The sequence below is a fragment of the Dromiciops gliroides genome, chromosome 4 (assembly GCF_019393635.1).
Source record: "Dromiciops gliroides isolate mDroGli1 chromosome 4, mDroGli1.pri, whole genome shotgun sequence".
Lineage (NCBI taxonomy): Eukaryota > Metazoa > Chordata > Mammalia > Microbiotheria > Microbiotheriidae > Dromiciops > Dromiciops gliroides.
The window spans coordinates 110,930,998-110,945,568 of NC_057864.1; the positions used below are offsets into that span (position 1 = coordinate 110,930,998).

Consider the following 14,571-nt stretch of genomic DNA (forward strand, 5'->3'; position numbering starts at 1 on the left):
ACTGAGAAATAGTCAAAGGCATGGAACAGGCAGTTTTCTGATGAAGAAATCAAAGCTATCTATTCCCATGCAGGGGAAGGAAACCCTGATTTTAAACCTCTGTTGCCTTGCGGCTATACCCATATATGGAAAAGGCTTCAGGAGTTAACCCCAAGGAAAAATCAGGAGTCGGAGTCCCTTAGGCAGTTGGGTGTCGAACATCACATCCCTCTGGCAACTCCTGTGGTGGCACTGGTGCGAAACTGTATTGGCTCTGCCTCTCCTTTGGATCCACCAATGTCACAGAGAGGGAAAACCTGCTGCATGGGCAACAGCTTGTTTTCCAATTGATCCGCCCAGGCCAGCGCCCTGGAGAGGACACTCCAGCTACTCCTCATAGGGTAGATACAACACAGGATGCGGCAGTTACCAGTTAGAAATCACTCAGGAGCTGCAGCTCCTATATCGGACTGCACAGCCACACTGTGGCCTGTGGCTCTTCAAGGTGCTGATCCATGGTTGTCCGCAACTGATGGAGGCCTACACCCTATTCCCATATGAAAAAATGCTCTAAATCACTATTGATCAGAGAAATGCAAATTAAAACAACTCTGAGGTACCACCTGACACCTATCAGATTGGCTAATATGACAAAAAAGGAAAATAATAAATGTTGGAGAAGATGTGGAAAAATTGGAACACTAATGCATTGTTGGTGGAGCTGTGAACTGATCCAACCATTCTGGAGAGCAATTTGGAATTATGCCCAAAGGGCTATAAAGCTGTGCATACCCTTTGACCCAGCAATACCACTATTGGGTCTTTTTCCCAAAGAGAACATAAAAAAGGGAAAAGGACCCACATGTACAAAAATATCTATAGCTGCTCTTTTTGTGGTGGCAAGGAATTGGAAATTGAGGAGCTGCCCATCAATTGGGGAATGGCTGAACAAGTTGTGGTATATGAATGTAATGGAATTCTATTGTGCTGTAAGAAATGATGAGCAGGCAGATTTCAGAGAAACCTGGAAGGACTTGCATGAACTGATGATGAGTAAGGTGAGCAGAACCAGGAGAACATTGTACACAGTATCATCAACATTATGTGTTGATCAACTGTGATAGACTTGATTCTTCTCAGCAATACAATGGTACAAGATAGTTCCAAAGGACTCATGATGGAAAAAAAAAATTGAGGAATATGGATGCAGATTTAACCATACAATTTCTTTTGTTTTTCGTGCTGTTGGGTTTTTTTTGAGGTTTTTGCTTTTTGCTCTGATTCTTCTCTTATAACATGACTAATGCAGAAATATGTTTAATATTATTGTACATATATAACATATCAGATTATTTGCTGTCTTAGGGGAAGAGGGGGAAATTGAAACTAGAAATCTTATAAAAACAAATGTTGAAATTATCTCTACATGTAACTGAAAAAATAATAGAATACTTTCATAATTGAAGCCAAAAAAAATAAAAATAAAACTCTTAATAAAAAAAAAAGTTAAGAGAGGAGGGGTGAGAACAAATTCCCTTATAGAATGGAAAACCTTGCCTTTACCTAGCATCCTACACTTCCACAAAGAACATGTGAAATTCTACCACCGCAAGCCGGTTCCCAAATGAAGAGGCCAATCCAGCAAGTGAGCCTCACCTTCCTACTTCCTGTCTCCCTCCCTGACAGAGGAGGTCCTTTAAGTTGATTGGTTGAGGGTGGTCTCCTGTTGATGTCGTAGTACACAACCTTTGAGAACAACACCCCACTCAGGGCCAGCTAGGTGTGGTCTCAATTTAATCATCCTAAAGTAGGTTCTCAGTCAGTCTCTCAGTCTCACCCAATTCAATCAATTCCAAATCAATCTTCAGTTGGGGGTCCCTGGGCATCTGCCAAATCCCGTTATTTTATCACATTTATTTGTACAGTACCTTCTTACATAGTTTTGAGGAAGGCATTTTGTGCACTGCAAAATAAATTTTTTGTTTAATTGTACTAATTTAGAGCACTATACAAAACAGCTATTATTATCATTGTTGTTATTATTTCAAGTTTTCATCTTATACAATGGAGTTTAGATAAATACGGTCCTGCAACAAGTTAGTATCTTTTTGTTCTTTTATGATTAATGTTTGGTACACTCTTATGCAAATTCCTGGCACATCCTAGCTTAATAAATACCAATTTCTTGATTGGATAAAATTGGTGCTTTTTGTAGTTGAATAAAAATATTTCGATGGAAGTTCATCTTCCTTATTTTAGAAACATTTTTCTGATGGAGTTCAAATAGATTTGGTCCTAGGAAAATTTGCTATCCTGCTATTATTCTTGTATATTTACTGTTCTGCAGGCTATTAAATAAACAAATAAAACAATTTCTTTCTTTAGTTGAATACACATATTTGGATACAAGCTCATCTTCTGTAGGCTCACTAAAATCATCCTCAGTACAACTTCAATAGCAGAGGAAAAGCAAAACTCCAGACACAGCTCAGTGGATAAAGCCTCGACCTGGAATTAGGAAGACCTGAGTTCAAATCCTGTTTCAGATACTTACTAGTTGCGTGACTTGAGACAGAGACTGTGTGAAAGAAAGTAAACTCATGTCATCCCTATCATCTTGGCTAGAAGGAAAAAAGGAAATAATCTTTTATTAAAGTATCCACTATGTGTTGGATGCTATGCTAAGTACTTTACAAATATTGTCTCATTTAATCATCATAACAACCCTAGGAGATAGGTGCTATTGTCATATCCATGAGTTCAGTTTCTTCAGTTATTGTCTCTGCATTTTGATGTCTTTTTGTTCCTCAGTTTGGAGAATCTAAGTATTTGGCAAGGCTACATCTATTAAAAACATTCTTCTTATAGATCAATGTTTTATTTGGCAATTACAGGCAACAGTTTAATCTATGATAATAATTCAGCTCAACTATAGTTTATCATTTGAGTTCTCAAGGATCTTTTAAGGACTATATTTGTGTTATATGAATTTGTTATTTATTAACCCATGAAAGGTAGAGAGCTTCTCATTTGTCAGTCTAGTTACCAGGTTGTGTCTTTCTAGGAGGTGTTGGGTAAGTAATGGTTTTTTTTTTTTTGATCTACAATGTTGTGTTGCATAGATTCTACCATTTTCTTTCATAATGTACATTGGTCACTAAGTCTGGATTCAATAACTTGTCTGTAATTGCTTTTAACTATGGTCCAGTTTGAATTGTTCTCATAAACCTTTCCTTTTGTACAAACAAATCCAACTTACCATTTATTCAGTGTTTCTCTGTCAATATATTTTTGACTGATTCCATGTAGATGCCATCCATTGAGGGCCTTTCAATTCCATCCCCAGATCTCAAACACCTCATAGGTTCTGTGGCCAAACTGCTTTTAGCTACTTTTGACAAATACATTAGCTTGTATCTGTTATTAGCCTATACTGTTGCCTAATGAAGTGAAGTCTGATTGTTCCAGAAGTATTTCTGCAGATTTTTGACATTTATCATGTTTTCTAAGAATATATTTCAGTCTAGTTTCTTATTTTTTGGAAGAGGGTATTACTCATTCTTTAGATGACTTACGGTGATGGATCCTGTCTTTCATTAATATCATGCCCATTTTTGTTAGAATAGATTCCAAATTTTTCATAGTACATTCTTTGTTTCTGAAAAAAATGTATCATACCTGGCATTGCACAGTGGGTATCAAATCCTTTAAATGTGTTGCCCCCATTTAGACTTGACTTCAGGATGCCATGAAGTATCTTGATAGCTTTTTGCTCAGTGTATCTTTCCTGGAAGAGACCATAGTATTTTTCTACATATCACCTTTACCCATTGGTTAAATTTGGCCTCTGAAGTCAAGGTAAAAGTCTTCAGGCTCTATATTTCCTTTGAACACATTAAGAGCTTTACAGTTATGGAGTCAAAATGACATTTTGATACAATTGGAGAAAGATTGCATGAAATGAAGGAATTGGGGGTTTTTTGGTTTGTTTTTTTGTTTGTTTTTTTAGTGAGGCAATTGGGGTTAAGTGACTTGCCTAAGGTCACACAGCAAGTAAGTGTTAAATGTCTGAGGTCAGATTTGAACTCAGGTCCTCCTGACTCCAGGGCTGGTGCTCTATCCACTGCACCACCTAGCTGCCCCATGAAGGAGTTTTTTAATATGTTTTTCAGGGGAGTCATACAGCTTAATAGCATCCATGTACATCAAGTGATTAATAAGATACTGTGCTTTGACAGCCTCTTTGTTATTGAAGCCATTTGGAATTTCCATTTAGAAGAAATGATAATAGATTTTAGGCTAGGCAGTGTAGTAATAGGCTTCAACCGTTAACTCTGAAATATGCTGCATTTTGTGTCAATTATTCTTGACATTATTGTGTGGGTGGCCTATTTCTAATAAAGAACAGTTTTCTGTGATGGACAACAATTACTTTAGTATTCTTGCTATGCTTGAGTCTATTTTAAATGTATGCCAGTTTCAATAGCCCTTCATATATATTATGAACTGTTCCTATATCTTTAAGAAGGGATGGAATCTTGAGGAGAAGCCACTTAACTGTCACCAGCAATCATTTTTTGAGTCAACAAGCATTTATTAAGTGCCTATTATGTGCCAGGATAAAATAAAATAAAAATAAATAAAATAAAAATAAATAAAATAAAAATAAAAAAAATAAAATAAAAATAAAAAAAAATAAAAAATAAAATAAAAAGAAAAAAATAGTCTATGTCTTTAAGGAGCTTACAATCTAATGGGAGATACAACATGCAAGCAACTATATACAAACAAGATGACTCTCTACATACACATATGTATATGTTTTGTATGTGTATGTGGCTGTGTGCATGCACATTGGGTGACAGAGTGTCTTGTGTGAGGAACAGCAGGCAGGCCAATGATATTAAATCACAGAGTATATAGAACAGAGTAAAAGTTAAAATAAACTGGAAAGTTAGAAAGGGCCCAAGTTATGACAAATTACAAAAGTCCAACAGAGGATTTTCCCTTTGATCCTGGAGACAATGGAGAGCCATTAGAGTTTATTAAATAAGGTGGCTGACCTGCTCAGACCTCCACCTTAGGAAGACCACTCTGACAGCTAATTGCAGGATGGACTTCAGTGGGAAGAGATTTCAGGAAATAGTATGAAGGGAGAAGTGAAGAGGGACCAGGACAAAGTCTTGAGGGACCCCTTAGTGATAACAACAACAAGAACTTTGGGTTTTGAGACAGAGGGGAGAAAAGTTATAGCAGAAAAGAAAGCTTATGGGAAAAGAAGTATCTCCATTCTGTTTCTAAACTCTTAGCACCTCTATGAACCATCTTTACTGGCATTTCCTCAGTTTGCTGTCTCTGTCTAGTCTCCTGCATGGCGTGGATTGTGGGCTTAACATGGAGTTGCTCTTGTTATCACCATCATCATTATTATTAGAAAAAGATTATTCCCACCTTGTCCTTTGGAGTTCAGATAGAAGTGGTTCCATTATAGGTCATTATCTTACTACTATTTTTTATTCTAATATACTATGAATTCTTGTATAAGTATTTACAATAACCTCTTAGTAGCTGAAAAAAGTAACAGGATATAAACTCACCTTCTTTATATTTACTGTAAACATCCTTGGCACAAGGATTCATCTTATTTATTTTTATTATCCTATAAAAGTTCTTCAAATCTTTTGGAGAACATTCAGATAGCAACTAACAGAAAATGAACTGGAACAAGTTGTTATCTTAAGTATACTTTTATATTTATTCTACATACTATTGAATAGGTAGCTTTTTCAAAAGTCTTCTTATGGTTTTATAAAAATATTCAGATATCAACTTATCTTCTGTAGACTCATTGAAAGGCTTCTCTTTCTAGCTTCAACAGCAGGCAGGAGATGTCAGGCACTTCATCCTTTTGCCTCATGATTGTGATTTCCTCTACAAGTCCCCGCCTCTCCCCCCCCCCCCCCCATGGAACTTGGAGATGGAGGAGTGGGTATGGCTGCCCTGATTTCAAATGTCATTCTTTAGATTCTACTGGATCAATGTTAAGTCTGGGTGACTTGGAGCAACATTTCAGCCTGTGATAATGATCTAGTTCCAGTTCAGCTTATTAGTTGTTGATGCTCATGAACCTGATGACGACAATAATAATTCCCATATCTTCTACTGTGATGGACATTAGCAATGGCCACGTCTGCTGAGGTGAAGGGATTTAGCTTTGTCAAGATCCTTCAGAAGTAGAGGCATGGCCTGCATGGGCAGTAACACTGGACAGGAGACGAGATGACCCCCTTCTAGATGCTCAGTTTCTGCCACAACACCCACTGCATGTTCATTTCAGACCTAGATCCCACGCCCTTTCTACTGTCATCATAGCAAATCTCCTCTTGTTAATGCGTGTTGTATTCCTTGGTTTAGCATTTTATCAGGTTTAGCATTTTTATCAGTAACATTCCTCTTTTCCTCCTCTTTGCAGGCTGGCCATGGGTGAATCTCTCAGTCATGGGATTCCTGTATTCCTACTCCCATGTGGGCATTGCCTGGTCTCACACTTATGCTGCAGACTAATGCTACCTGCCTCCTACTCCTGGTCAGAGGTTCATTTTAGGAAGATCACTTTGACATCTGAGTGGATGATGAACTTGGAATGGGGAGAATCTTCAGACAATCAAACCATTTGCACAAGAGGGCTCCCTATCATGATTTCTCACCTGAAAGACCTGAGTACACCTCAGGAACCATCTTCTCCATTACCTGCAATAGATCTCTCCAAGACAACTCCAGAGAAGTTCAACCTGGGGCTGAAAACTTGAAATTACACAGCATATTCACAAACCAGAGGACTTTTACATTTAAAGAAATTTAGAGCAAGAAGAGGCCTTTAGTGCCAAAGATATGCTGGAGCCACTACAAATCAGACCTTGACTGATTGTTCAGACTTAAGAAAGTGATGGAGATAATGCCAATAATGATTACGTTTAAGTGTGTCTTGACTACTCCTCCCCCCCCACCCCTGCATCAGAGCCAGTTGTTAAATATATGTTGGCACACCACTGTTTATAGCTCACACATGGAATCATAAGCTTTGGAGTTTAAAGGGACCTGGGAGATCATTTAATGATGCTTCTCTTTCATTTTGCATATGAAGAATATGAAATTTAGAGAAATGACATTATCTTTCAAGATCACACATATAGTAAGTAGCAGGGTTGGGATTTTAATCCAGATCATTTGACTGCTCTTTATACTACACCAAGGAGTTGTTCCTTATTTAAGGTAGTGACACAAATATGTATATAAAATGAAAGCAAGAAAAAAGACAGGGCGAGGAAAAGAAGGGGAGAGAGCAAAAGACAATTATTTGCTAATTAATTTGGTTCTATTTTATTAAATGCTAACATTTTCATGATTCTATCCCTTATTTTATGTTTTTGTTCATAGTAATTTAGTTTAATATAATTTTAAGCAGTCATATTTACTTATTGGTGGCTAGAGCATCCCACTGATTTTGTGGGACTTTTTGATGGTTATTAAGTTCATAATTTTTAAAATGCAACATTTACTGATTGGATAGAACATTCTATTATACCCCTAAGAATCTTCTGGGGATTCATTTATTCAATGGACATTAAGTGCCCACTATATAATTTGGACCACATGGGCATGAGGAAGACATGATGGTAATGATCACTCCAGGTTGTGTTGCACTTGGCCTACATTCTGTGTACCTCTATAGTGACTACTATATGCAAACAGTGAGAGAGATTTAAAAGAAAAGTTAGGATTCAATGTGGTCCCATGGAAGGAGATTTATAGACCAATAAAGGGATGACACACACACAGCAAACAAAAACCAGGTTAACTCTGATACATAGTATATAACATGTCTCTCAGAGAAGTACAAGGCAAAGTTGTATAACTATATGGCAGAAATGTTCTAGAAAGAATTCTTTTTGTGGGCTAGGCTGGACTAGAAGACCTTCATATTCCCTTCTAATTTTCTAATTCTAATACTTAATGATTGTAAGGAAGAGACTCATTACTAACAGAGCTGTGGAAGGTGGGGGAGAAAAGGGAGAGAAGTAGGTTGGGTGTGATCAACAGAACCTTCATCTACCTCTTGGATTCCCTGGTTCTCTTTAAGGCTTAAATCAAGTGCCACCTCCTCTAAGAAGCCTTCCATGATTCTTCTTCCCACCCACCACCCACCTCCCACAAAATGTTCTGTATATATTATGTGTTTCCTCCCAGCAGTATGTAAACTCCTTGAGGGCATGGAGGAAATATCCATTTTTGTCTTTGTATCTTTAGCTCTGGGCACATAGCAGGTGCCTAATAAATGTTTTTGAATTGACTCGATTCTACTGTAACATCTCAACCATGTTTCAAGGAAGGATGTTTTCCTCATGTCCTGTCATGTATTCTCCAGAGCTGTCTTAAGTGTCTTGTGTTATTTATTTCCTCAACAGAGAATAAACAAAACCAGTCATGCATTTCTGGCAAGATTCTCAGGACAGGGCAGAGTAAAACACTCCCCTTGATAGGCCAGGGGACAGAGTTAATGCTTTTATTGTTTTTTTCCAATTTAATTATCACATGTGATTCCTTATTTTGGCATCAGATCTGGCTTCCCACTCCCTGGATACAGAGGGCAACATGACAATCAGTTAAATGGTATGTATTTCCACAAGCAACATTAATAGACACTTCTGGACACCTTTGGGGAAATGGCTCTGAGCCTGTATTGAACAAACACATAGCCTCTGCCCAGTAATTTTCCTCCCATTCTCCTGATTGCTTCGCTCCTCTACAGAAATCTTCAGTGGTTACTCCTTCCCCACCTTTGAATAAAGCACAAACTCTGGTCCTGTCATTTAAGGCCTTTTATAATGTGGTTTCAACTACCTTTCTAGTTGTATATCATTATATTATATTACTCCCTTCTGCATACTCTACACTTCAGCCTGTCACCCATTCCCCTGCCCTTTCTCCCATCTCTGAGCTTTGGTTCATGCCCATGCTCACACCCATTCCTATGCCTCAATGTCCTCTCCCTCCCACACCTCTGACTCCTACTGTCTCTCTTACTTTCAGCCCCAACCCGTGTTTTCTCTTCTCTGAAGCTTTGTCCAAACAAGATGAAAAGTGCCTTTTGTCTCCTCCAGTGTCTCCTAGCTCTTTGTCTGAATTTATCTCCCTTTTATCAGTCACTTAGATTTACACATTTCCTATAATTCCAAATAGAACAGATCTTCTACTAACAGAGAGGATCTACACGTGTTCCTGCTTGTGGGTGACATTGTGCTGATTGCATCCATCCCCAGGCCACTACAGGGCCTCCTCTGTTATGTTTAGTCACTTGAAAGAGGTCAGCCCAAACCATCCACACTTTATAATGTGCAGTTGGAGGGACAGTCAATGGAGATACGGTCCATATATCTTGGACTAGTGACACAGATAGACATTGCATTAAGGAAATAACACAATGCTTTTCAATTCTTCCAAATTTCTCACTGCAATAAAGAATCTCTGTTCTATTTTCTCTATCACAGTTATTCTCTTGATGATGTTCTTTGATGTGAAAATTATCACTGCGTCATGATTTCAGAAAAATTCAGTTTCAAGTAACCCAAAATCAAATGAAAAGACCTCATGGTAGGCCTAAGATGCTACATCAAATGATGTTCGTCCATGCAAAGTCTCATCTGATCCTCACAACCTTGTGAGAGAGGTGCTATTCTTCTTCACATTTTTCATTTGAGAAAACAGCTGAGGTTAACTGACTTGTCCAGGGTCACTCAGTAAGTGTCTGAGTTAGAATTCTAACTCAAGTCTTCCTGACTCTTAGTCCATGCCTCTATCTACTATGCTACCAGCTGCTATTGATCATAATAATATTACTTTATTCCTAAAAAAAATAGTGCTTATTGTTCAAGAAGGGAAACATGCTCTGTCTCCCCTGCACACTTCTCTCTTTCCTTCCATTTCTTGTATTCCTCTTCCTTCTTTTTCTTCTTCCTCCTTTTCTTCCTCCTACCCCTCCTTTTCCTCCTTCTCTCCCTCTCTATTTTCAGACAGATGGTCAGGGAAGGAATTAGTTTCTTCCACTTTCTAGAAAAAAAAACAGACATGGAATAATTGAGTGACTTTTCTGTGGCCATGGACCCAGATGCTTCTGAAATGCTGGTTTCTGACCAGTTTAAGATCCTTTCCAACAGGCCTTTCCACGCTCCTAGATCTGTTTCTCCAACGTCCAAGTTTAAATAAATGTTTCTGGTTTACCCATTGGTTTAATGCAGGTGAGAAAAATCAATGCCTTAGCCATCTCTGAGGATGATTTTTAGGTAGTTATAAGAATGTAAATCCTGAGTTTGAAGACTCATCTTCCTGAGTTCAAATCTGGCCTCATATACTTACTAGCATGTGACCTTGGGCTTAACTCTGAATCAGTTTCCTCATCTGTAAAAGGAGTTGGAGAAGGAAATGGCAAACCATTCCAACACCTTTGCCAAGAAAACATCAACTGGAGTCAAAGAGAGTCAGACATGACTGAAAAGCAATTCAACAATTTCTATATTGGTTTGCATGATTTTCTGGTTTGTTTTCTTTACATTCGTGTGTGTGTGTGTGTGTGTGTGTGTGTGTGTGTGTGTGTGTGTGTGATGTCCCTCTCTAAACTGAGAAACTGAGAGCTCACCAAAGGCATCCTGGGCTTGAAGTCATGGAGCCTGGGTCCTTGCTCTGCTGCTTGGTTTCTGTGTGACCTCAGGCAAGCCACTTGCCTACTTCAATTCCTTTGTGTCTCCATCTATAAAATAACTACAATAATCACTTTCTTACTGACTCCAGAAACAATTGCAAGGGTAAAGTAAGGCCAAAGATGTAAAGTAACATTGAGGTATTTTAAGTGCTGTGCTAATGAAAAATAGTTCAGTGTATCTGGTTTGGCCATGGCCAGATCCTGCAGGTTCACATGCAGATTTCCTTTATTTCAGTGAGAAAAACGCTCCATTCGTTTTTCTCCCTTACTTTGGAATGGGGGCTTCTTAACCTTTTCGTGTCACAGACCCCTTTGGCCCTCTTAAGACTATGAAGCCCTTCTCAGAATAGTGTTTTTTTCTGTTTAGAATTTTATTCACCAAATTACATGTAACTTTTTTTTTTCGGGGCACTGGGGGTTAAGTGACTTGCCCAGGGTCACACAGCTAGTAAGTGTCAAGTCACTGAGGTCGGATTTGAACTCAGGTACTCCTGAATCCAGGGCTGGTGCTTTATCCACTGTGCCACCTAGCTGCTCACCCCCCAAATTACATGTAAAAGCAAATTTTGACATCAATTTTTTAAAACTTTGTGTTCCAACTTCTCTTCCTCCCTCCCTTCCCACTCCCCACCCCAAGAACTCAAGCAATTCAATGTAAGTTATACATGAGTAATCATGGAAAACATCTCTACATTAGCTAGGTTGTGAGAGAAAACAGATAAAAACCAAAGTTCAGATTAAGAAATTGTCCAAAAAAAATGTGTTTCAGTCTGTTTTCAGATACCATCAGTTCCTTCTCTGTAGATGTACTGCAATTTTCCTAAGTCCTTTAGAGTTATATTGGATCAATGCCTTGCTGAAAATAACCACGTGCTTCCCAGAAGATCATCTTACACTATTGCTGTTATTTTGTATACAGTACAATTCTGTCTGCTTCAGTTCATGTGGGTCTTTCCAGGCTTTTCTGATAGCATCCTGTTCATCATAACTTTTATATAGTACCTTAAACTTGACAAATAATTTTCTTGACAATAGCCTAACAGAGTAGATACCATATGTTTTGCCATTGTAGTCAATCATCATAACTATTTCTCTCCATCCTATTCCCTTCCAAAGATATTTACTCCATTTTCTATCTTATTTTGCCCCATTCCTCCTCAAAAGTGTTTTGCTACTGACCATTCCCTCCCCCACAGAACAGTGCTTTTAAAAATAATTTTTGGGGCAGCTCGGTGGTACAGTGGATAGAGACCAGCCCTAGAATCAGGAGGACCCAAGTTTAAATCCGGCCTCAGACACTGGATACTTACTAGCTGTGTGACCCTGGGCAAGTCAATGAACCCCAATTGCCTCATCAAAAAGAAAGAAAAAGTTTGGATTTCTCACTGACTTTCCTTTAGGGGCAGCTCGGTGGCACAGTAGATAGAGCACCAGCCCTGGATTCAGGAAGACTTGAGTTCCAATACGGCCTCAGACACCTGACACTTACTAGCTGTGTGACTCTGGGCAAGTCACTTAACCCTCATTGCCCCACAAAAACAAACAAAAATAATAAAAACATAATTTTTATAATAATAGTCTAGTTATAATAGCTAACATTTATATAGCACTTTAAGACTTGCAAAGCATTTCACGGATAACATTTACTCCCCTCGACATTATTATACCCATATTTACAGATGAGAAAACTGAGCCAGGTAGAGGTAAAATGACTTGCTTATCCAGGGTCAAAGAGTTAGTGTTTGAGGACAGACTTAAACTCAAGTCTTTCTGACTATCCACTCTACCACCTGGCTGCCTATTTTTAAAGAATTAAAGGAAACACAAAATTTCAGTTAAAGGTTAGTGAAAATAAAATTGCAATTATTTTCCTATCCATGTTCACAGACTTCCTGAAATCTACCCATAGGACCTATTTTGAGGGGTGAGGGTGAGGGGAATGTGTGAATCCCGGGTTAAGTGATTTCAAGGTTGTCTAGAAACCTCTCCCCTTTTTCTCTTCCCTTCCTTTTTCCCTCTTTCTTCTAAAAGCCCAAGATGGAACTGGGACAAGGAGGGAGACAGACTGTAACAGTAAGGACTTGATATAGCCAGATCATTGGTATGATAAAAGTGTTCAATAATGAATCATTACTGTATGGTTCTTTTCTTATTATTCATCCATAAAAGCTGAACAAATGATCTCTAAGGTTTCTCCCAGCTTTAATTCTAAGTAGCCAAAGATTAACAGATTGCATTCTCAAGGCCCAACTCTTCAGTCTAGACATTGGCTAAGAACTCCCACCTCAGGCCTCTGCCCCTAGAGGTGTCCATTGTCTAATGGGGCCAGGAACAAACAGTGACCATCAGGCTGTATGAGAAGAGTGTAGGGAAAGTCCTACTGAGATGATTCTGAGACTTTTCTCTACAGAGCTGGTTCTACCCCCTGATGTTTCTACTACCCTGGATTCTGGAAGAGAAGTCTCAAGTCTGGGAGAAAGCATCACCCCCCAAGAGGTCTTCTACCTACTCCCATCAGGGGCTGGGTGACCCTGCTATGCACACAACATGCAGACTTGACCTTGGTTGAGCTCCTCCATTATTTTCTCAGTAGTAGCTCAGTATAATAAAATAATAATAATAATAATAATAAAAGCAGGTATGAATAAAAGTAATAATAAAAGCAGGTATGAAGTTAGTGGTACAAGTATTATTGTTCCCATTTTAGAGATGAGAAAAACGAGGCTCAGAAAAATAAGGTGACTTGCCTGTGTGGTCATATGAGTATCAATGCTTAGATAGTCTAATTCACAAGTCCAACACCATTTCCACTATACCTTGTTACCACTTATCTGTTTTGGTCAATTCAGTTCTAGAAACGTTGAATTCCTACTATGTGCAAGTCACTATGCCAGATAAACATAAGACTATCTCTGACTTAGGGAGCTTATATTCTATTAATGAGTACAACTTGTGCACAGAGAAGTAAATAAAAGGTGATTTGAAAAGGGAAGAGTCTTAGCAACTGTGGTGAGGGTGGGGAGAATTATGGGAAGTTTTATAGAGGAGGTGGCATCTGCACGGGCAAAGGCACTGAGGCTAGAGATGGGATCCTGACTCGTAGTACAGTCTGGTTGGAATACAGTTTTGAAGGGGAGTAAGGTGAATTAAGGCTGAAAAAGTAGGCTGGAATCTGGTTATGACAGGCCTTCTGTGTCAGGCAGAGTTTGTTTCACATTTTATCCTTAAAGTCATAAGGAGCCAGTGAAGGATTTGAGTGAGCATGTCATGGTCACACCTGAGCCTTAGGGAGGTTACTTTTGGCAGCTGTGTGGAAGATGGATTGGAAAGCAAGAGACTGGAGGCAGGGAAGCCAGTTAGGAGGTGACTGCTTTTGCAAGAAAAGTAGGAAAATGGCACTGGGACTCAGATTGTAATGATTGTTCTTGGCCTGCCCTTTTTACACTCTCTGCTTCTGAAAGTCTTTCAACTTGCTCCACATGGTGGCTGGCACAGCCTGCCATGTTCAGACAGGTACTTAATTGGAGGGGTTTGAGAACAAGGCTTTTTTTAGTGATTCTATATCCAGCCTGTCCCATGGGGGGTAGACATTTTCCCAACCTCCCTAGGAGAAATGAATATTAATTCCAAGTAAGTGTTTCCCAAAACTGAAACTCGGGCACCTGGACGCTCTACGCTTGTCTTCTGTAGAGATGCCAATGAGGTGGGGAAGTTTCTGGGCTGTAGGTCTCCAGATACCACAGTGGGATCCCCCTCCATTCACCTGACTTTCCAGGCCAGGGAATGAAGGGACACAGGCAGGGAGAAGCAGCCGGCCCTTGGGAATATTAAGCAAC

The 14,571-nt window shown here is 39.0% G+C and overlaps 2 protein-coding genes across 2 annotated transcripts in view; one reads left to right on the forward strand and one right to left on the reverse strand.

The window, feature by feature from the left end:
• Window positions 1-8,806, forward strand: part of HHAT (hedgehog acyltransferase) — a 535,206-nt gene extending 526,400 nt beyond the window's left edge. The window contains exon 13 of the mRNA XM_043999913.1: window positions 6,452-8,806. Coding sequence (XP_043855848.1) covers window positions 6,452-6,543 — 92 coding nt within the window. The 3' untranslated portion in view covers window positions 6,544-8,806. The remainder of the gene's footprint in view (window positions 1-6,451) is intronic.
• A 1,186-nt stretch (window positions 8,807-9,992) lies between these two features.
• Window positions 9,993-14,571, reverse strand: part of KCNH1 (potassium voltage-gated channel subfamily H member 1) — a 548,878-nt gene continuing 544,299 nt past the window's right edge. Inside the window, exon 11 of the mRNA XM_044004835.1 lies at window positions 9,993-10,086. Coding sequence (XP_043860770.1) covers window positions 10,009-10,086 — 78 coding nt within the window. The 3' untranslated portion in view covers window positions 9,993-10,008. The remainder of the gene's footprint in view (window positions 10,087-14,571) is intronic.